This window comes from Sceloporus undulatus, chromosome 5 (genome assembly GCF_019175285.1).
Source record: "Sceloporus undulatus isolate JIND9_A2432 ecotype Alabama chromosome 5, SceUnd_v1.1, whole genome shotgun sequence".
Lineage (NCBI taxonomy): Eukaryota > Metazoa > Chordata > Lepidosauria > Squamata > Phrynosomatidae > Sceloporus > Sceloporus undulatus.
The window spans coordinates 86,518,713-86,526,192 of record NC_056526.1 but is presented as its reverse complement, the minus strand read 5'-3'; the positions used below and the strand labels follow the sequence as shown (position 1 = coordinate 86,526,192).

The window sequence follows — 7,480 nt, the reverse complement described above, 5'->3', positions numbered from 1 at the left end:
ATTATGTAATAGTGGAATAACAAATGATTTGATTTAATTCAATTCAGAACTGATTGTACAAATGTGGGTGGCATCCAGATATATTATCCTTACACTGATTACAGTGTGCCCCTGCCAAATGTGGATGCGCTTTATGTGGCTTCAAGCTTACGCGGAAGCCACATGACAATTAAAGAAATGGTGTGTGCACCCATGGTGTGCGCACTGCCCCAAGTCGTAAACATGTGCCCTATTGTTTGGAATGGGGTGCAAGCATACGCCGATTTCCTCTTATGCAGGGGCATCCAAAACGGATCCCCAGCGTAGGGGAAGGGAATGCTGTACTACTCTTCTCAATTTATTTTCTTGTTTAGTACTGTTGCTTAATGGTAGAAGCAATCAGTGAAGACATTTTTAATCGGTTCAAATAATAACTTAGGTAAGGTTTAATTAACATATTGAAAGTAATTTTTATAATTGTACTATATTGGGTAATAGATCCGGGGTGGGAGAGAGAACAGTAATGATTAATCAACTCACTGAATAACTGGCACAATGATGTTTGTATTTCCACACAAGCATTCAAATTTACTCAAACTTTATTTTGTTTGCAGTTTACTTATGATTACAGAAGGATCTCCCATCATTTGTGTTCTAATGAAAAAATATTTATTTCAGACAAGGCACAAATAACTTAGATCGAAATCTTTTTGCAGTTTAGTTTTCTTGCTTAAAAAAATGCCAGGGATATACAAAACCTAGGGATATAGAAACAATAACTACCAACTACTTTAACTGTTAGAATAATATGAAGCAAACACTATGCTACACAACTCTTAAGTGTTCCAGAGCACATAAATCAATCCCCAGAACTAATAGTTTAAACAGAGACTATTTAGATTTGTTCATTCATTTGACATTATTTTCTTTAGCATTTTTTTCCAGGATGCAAATGAAATAATTATTGGTAATTGCTCAGAATAATGGGATGGGGTTGAGAGAAGAAGTAATTTAATGTGACAATTTACATAAATGCTAAAAAAATATTAGGGCTGTTACTGTGTTTGGAAAGGCTGAAGAATACTGTATACAACAACAAACGGGTTGTTTCAAGGATTCTTCCATGCTTTGAAAGAAGAAAGGAAAATAGCGTGTGCTAACACGTATGCTACAACATACACAAAATAAGCTAGATTTGCAATTTTGCTGTGCTCATATTTTAGGATGTGGAACATTGATTTACAAAAGTCCTTGTTTCATGTGTGTGTGTAAATCAGTACTACCCTAAGGTAGTAACACAGACTTCATCTGCAAATCGAAGTAATATTTTATGTACCAATGGAGTACAGCACAGATAAGCTGAATGTACTGGTAACAGAAGTTTGCATTCCTCAAAAATTCAACTTGTTCAAAAAGCAGCTTGCCTTTTCTGGAGTGGAAATGGAAACTATTGGTGAGAAAACCTCAATGGAATCTACGTAAGCCCAAATGCAAAGTTCTGTATGCAGAACTTCACATTCTCTGAAGATTATCCCTTATAACGTCACCAAAGTCTCTAAAGTAACTCTGAAGGCCAGAGACCCTCCAGACTACAGCTAGAAAGACAAGACATCTTTTCTCCATGTGAGGATGGAAGTGCTTTGCACACATGCATGGGCCTCTTTGGATCCAAGCCACAGGGTTAAAGTTACTAACACAGTGATAATACCCCATGGAAAAATCCATTCCAAAAGTGCATGTGCCACCAAATTCCCTGTGCTTCAAATATATTTTGATTATAATGAATATGGTGCCTATTGACCTGAGTAAAAATACTACATGTTTAAATTATAAGATTTGTTCAATAGAATGTGAACAACAGTTAATGGCAACATCTCTGGGAAAGGGAAATGAAAATCAAGAGAGGTAAAACTGGACTAATTCTGAATCCCCATCCTAATGCTGGCAAGAATGGAATTACACATCTGAAATACTTACACACCTAAAAACACACACTCAAAGCAAATACAAAACAGCAACAACCGTGCCCCCCCCCCAATAATCCAGACAATCACACATACACTGGACTTCCAATGTTATGTTCTCTGCTATGCATGTATGGGTGATGTACTTCAACATATATTAAGTATCTTGCTTCCACATACTAGATCACACCAGCTTCCAACTCTTAAATATCTGGCACTGAAAAACACAAGATGGGAGAGTAGGGAATTTGAAAGGTTTGAGGAAAATAAATTTTGGAAAAGTAAGTGGTAGCATTTCCCATTTAATCCTGAGCAAATGGAGAGAGAAAAAAAGTTTATACTACAGAAAGCCTGCCATACTAACTACAGCTCTGAAAATAAAATCAGGGGGGGGGGGGGCAAAATAACACCATATTGGAAATTATTTTAAAGAAATTGTTTCAATAATGGAAAATCCAAAATCCATAGCATTTTCTGTCTTACAGAAAAAATGTTTTTAAAACATGGACACTTGGCAGGATGCATCACATTATTAACATACTGTGTTCAGTGTTTCTATAAACAAAATACATACAATTACAAGCAGACATATAATTAAAATGTTTTGAGTCCTGACCAACGTTGTTTAAATCTATACAGCAAACATAAATAAAATTGTTTTAAGGAGCAAGTACTATACTGATCTGGCCATTGTTTGTAACTATATAAATCAACAGATCTGAGTTTTATGAACTGATTGTACAAACTAACTCAAAAGAAGAAAGATCAGATTACATAAATAAGAAGAAAATCAAAAATATACATTTTTTAAAAAAAGTTGTGACCCATCTGGTTAACAACAACAAAAAAATGAGGGAAGGGACAATGTGGTGAAAATATTTAGAATAAGCCACAGTCTTTCAGATTATTCTTTATGATGACATCAGTTACAGCATCAAAGACAAATTGTACATTCTTAGTATCTGTGGCACATGTGAAGTGAGTATAAATTTCCTTTGTGTCTTTTCTTTTGTTCAGGTCCTCAAACTGACACTGGATATATGCAGCTGCCTCTTCATATGTATTTGACCCTACAGGGAAAAAAATACACAAATAAAATCTCAAAGTACATATCTTCTTAGCAAGCTGTTAGTAAGCAATTCTGCTTCCTCTGCTGACTTTATGGATTGTATACGTTTTTAAAAATATCATACTCTTAGCAGTCATGGTTTTGCTTTTGTTAATAGGTAGAGAACTGGATAATCTGTGTCATGTTATGAACTAGTTTACAATTTTTATAATGTGTTGGGGAAATGAGGAGATAACCTTTCCTGCTACCTTTTCCAAACATAGCTACAGTGTCTCCCCTGCCCTTACAGTGTTTGCTAGAGATCTTTGGCTCAGTAGGTTTCAAAGAACCCCATTATTGTGGACTACCCAGTAGGCCTTGCATGTCTTGGGAACCCTACTCTGTGCAAGTGTTGGAAGCCTACCAATTTAGTCTTAACAGAGCCAGAAAATGCCTGTTAGCTGATGGGTAACTTCTCAAATAATAGATCTGGCAATGCTGTATGGACAAGTAGAATGGGGAGGTGTCTAGGATGACTAATACAATCACTCTGGAGTACCCTCTGTTTGGATGCAGCACACAGGTTCCTTAGGTTTTCTCTAAGGAGGTCAGAAGAATGCAACACTTGGCTAAATGAAAAGAATGGAGTGAAGAAAGGCTTGGTATCAATCTGAACAAAATACTCGTATTGACCCTGCTCTGTGATGCTCAGGGAAACAAAGTGGCTCTTCTGTTTCCATAGCATCACATACTGAGTCATTGTGTTTTGGGAGATTAATGAGTTATTACAGAATAGAAAGAAGAACCCATCTGAATCCCATTGCAATTAATTTGCAAAACATTTTGGTGATGAAATTGTTCCCATTTATTTATTTATTTATTTATTTCAAAATTGACTCCACACTGCAGGTAGATTCTGACAAGTAAAGCTAACTATAATATTCCTTGTCTTACTTTTACACCGCTTCCAAGAGCTTTCCTGCCCACATGTTATTTCAGGAAATATTCTTCTTTGTAACTCACTTGCTGAACAACCCCAAAGCCTCTGCCATGGAAGTGTTTTGTGTTGAAAGGAATTCTGAGCCATGTTCTAGAGAACACACAGCTTATGAAAGACCACTAGCTAGACTTCCCACGCTTGTCATTACTCCACATAAATTTGAAATATGCCTCACTACCTTAAAGCTCTATACCAGAAAGGGAAGATCAGTATGTACTGCAAGCTTCTATTTCAAGGATGCCTGCCTGTGTTGCTGGTCTTCTCACTTCTAGGAAACATGGGTTTCATGGAAGACACTTTTATGATCACTACTCTAACGTCTTTTGAACTGTTAGTATGTGGTCACAATTTGGTTCTTCAGAAGAAAATAATGGCAAGTCTTAGACTTTCTAGTCACTGTTAAAGCACAGCCCCTGCCTTCAAACTTATATTAAAATCAAGCCCCATTCATATATAGATTAAACACATCCAGTTAATCTGACAGAAATACTACAAGTTGACAGATCATACTACCTTGTCAGAGGAATGCACATAAGCTGCACAATGAATCTCTCCCAGTTATAGTTCTTCTAAATCTTACAGAGTATTTACTTCTGATAAATACTCTCCCCACCCCACCCTGAATGCCTATTATACTCAATAGTTCCAGATCAAAGGCATTGTCTCTCCTTTTCCCTCTCATTCCTCTTTTTTTGTATTAAAAATAAAAAATACCTGGATATTCCGGGTAACAAATAGTGAGAGGGCTCCTTTTGATTTTTTCTTCAAAGAGATCCTTCTTATTTAAAAATAGGATAATAGATGTGTCTGTGAACCATTTATTGTTGCAGATGCTGTCAAATAATTTCATGCTTTCATGCATTCTATTCTGCAGTTAAAAGAGACAATAATATATCAATTTAGTCTTCATTACCAAGCACCAGTAAGACCAAACACGCAAATATCAATTTCTTTTAACCTTGAATATCAGTACATTCCCCAAATTATTTAATTTTCCCAAGAGGACAATAGCCAAAATATCAGATTGAAGGCAAGCAAAATTTTTGTTTGGATAATTATGTATTTTAGAAAATCATCTCCATCTATACCACTTAACTCTCTTATTTACTGCTTAATAATGATCTGATGAAAATCAATAATGTTAAATCCATTATGCTCATAATAATATTTTCTGGATAATTGGAATTCTCTCCATTTCATCACTGATTAGCCTTCAGGGTCAACTTTGGGGACAATACATTTCCAAATTTATAAAACAAACAAGTCATCATTTAACTACGCTTGAAAATTATCTAGCAGACTCTATGTGCCCACAAATTATACATTTTAATTTAACTTAATTTAATGTTAATTTAGTAACTTCAGGACAATAACAAGGCCCTTTTTCCTTTACTCTTGTTGGTATGGGAACAGTTAGTGTGCCACCCCTTCTGTAGCACTGTGGCAACCTATACAGCATAACCCATGGCAGAGGTCCTTCCCATTCTGAAATCCTGACCTTTTAGAGACTAGACTATCCAAAGTAACAAGTACTATGGGAGTAGTACAGTCAGCCCTTCTTACCCATAGATTTTTTTTATCTATTTAAGCATCCATGGCTTGAAAATACTTTAAAAATATACCAATTCCCATAGGCAAATTATGATTTTTCTCTTTTATATAAGGGACACCATTTTACTATGCCATTATATTTAATGGAACTTGAGTATCCATGGATTTTGATATCCACAGGGATCCTGGAACCAAACCTAAGCAGATACCAAGGGCCCACTGTATGCTGTGACATAAGGCTTGAATCTTGTAGGTTACTCTCAACTACAAGAGATCAATATTAAATCAACTGCTGAATGGTGAATCAATACCCCAGTGATTGGAAAAATCTACTCTAAATTTAGACAAACAGTAAGATTTAAGCCAAAATGTCAAAAGAGACCCCAGATTACTCTACTGTTTAAATGAAGAATTTGTAGTTGCACATATTATTCTAACAGGAAAGGAATTGTAGAATTAGAACATAGAGAGAAAATAAAAGTAAAGGGTTTCCTCATGAACGTTCTGATTCAGACACTTTTGAAAACAGAAAGGCACTTAGAGTGTTTCCACACTACTAATCTTTTGCTTTGGGGGGCTATTTCTCTTGCCTCTAAAGGCAAAGGTGGGGCAAGATATAGCAGGTAAGTATCCAATCCCTTCCTCTTTCTTTCTCCTATTTGTCCCAACTACTTTTCAGTTAGCAAACCAAAAGAAAGGAAAGACAGGGAAATATATGTATGTGTGTGTCCTGCAGGATGGAGATAAATTCTCTGCAGCCTCCTTTGCCTATCTTGTCTTCCCTTCCCAAGCAAATAGCTTGGAAAATAAAGAAGGATAGGTGGTGGAATGTGATCATAACTCTTTGGTATCAGTGTTTAAGGGTTATATATGATAAAGACAGAAAAAAAACCTGATAAGCATGTAAAGCACAAGACATATCGACTGGTAACAATTTTACAGCAAAAACTAACAAAAAAAATCAAATTCATATGGCAACTTTAAGATTATAGCACAAACCTTTATGGACTATAGCCCATTCCATCAGATGCAAGGGGACTGTAGTCCATGAAAGCCCATGTTACAATAAATCAGTTGGTCTTTAAGATGCCAGAGGACTTTTTTTTTTGTAACTATAAAGAGGTTTTTTCAAGCACAAGCCATTACAGCAAAACAGAGCCAATATGGATAGAAAGTAACATTTTGAAGTACAAACCATGACTAGAATGCACAGAAAATACAATTGTGAAGCTATTGGCTTATATTTAGCATTATACTGTTACTGCAGTTTCCTCCCTCCCCACCTTATCAGCCCACAGAGCTGCAATAATGTTGCTCCAAAGGTTTTCCAAGGCCTCTGGAGGTTTCACTGATGTACCGACGGTTGCTTCCCATCTGATTCAACTGATCTCACTGTTGTATTCCTGGAAGTCCACAACTGGCGTGTGCCAATGATATATTCTATATTGATGATCATGCTACAATAAGCTTATACTGCTAAATTCTTCTAGTTTGTCTCAAAGTTGCTACAATATCCCTTTGCATTCTAATCTAAACTATCACAGCTAAGTCTTTACTACTATTCTACCATCATGAAATACAAGTTAATTTATCCACATGCTTTATTACCAGTTTATGAAAGGATATGTTTATATTTTCAAAACCTCAACACACCTCTACATGAACTAAATGGATGTGCTCCTACAGTAACAGTGGATTAGGGACTTATTATTATTATTATTATTATTATTATTAGTCTACACCTATTGATGTTCACAAAGAAGGTTTACTTGCCATTTCTTCATCTTCAGCAAGAACCAAGTCATAATCACTAAGTGCCACACAAAAAATTATGGCTGTGACTCCTTCAAAGCAGTGAATCCATTTTTTCCTTTCTGACCTTTGGCCCCCAACATCAAACATCCTGCAACAGAAAAATCAAGAGTTAGCATATTATTA

At 35.8% G+C, this 7,480-nt stretch overlaps 1 protein-coding gene across 1 annotated transcript in view; it reads right to left on the bottom strand.

Moving 5' to 3' along the window:
- Positions 1-560: 560 nt before the first annotated feature.
- The window catches only part of GNAI1 (G protein subunit alpha i1), an 18,133-nt gene continuing 11,213 nt past the window's right edge, over positions 561-7,480 (bottom strand). Inside the window, exons 5-7 of the mRNA XM_042469526.1 lie at positions 7,316-7,445; positions 4,706-4,859; positions 561-3,013 (exon numbers count right to left, since the gene is read on the bottom strand). Of these exons, the coding sequence (XP_042325460.1) occupies positions 2,823-3,013; positions 4,706-4,859; positions 7,316-7,445 (475 nt within the window). The 3' untranslated portion in view covers positions 561-2,822. The remainder of the gene's footprint in view (positions 3,014-4,705; positions 4,860-7,315; positions 7,446-7,480) is intronic.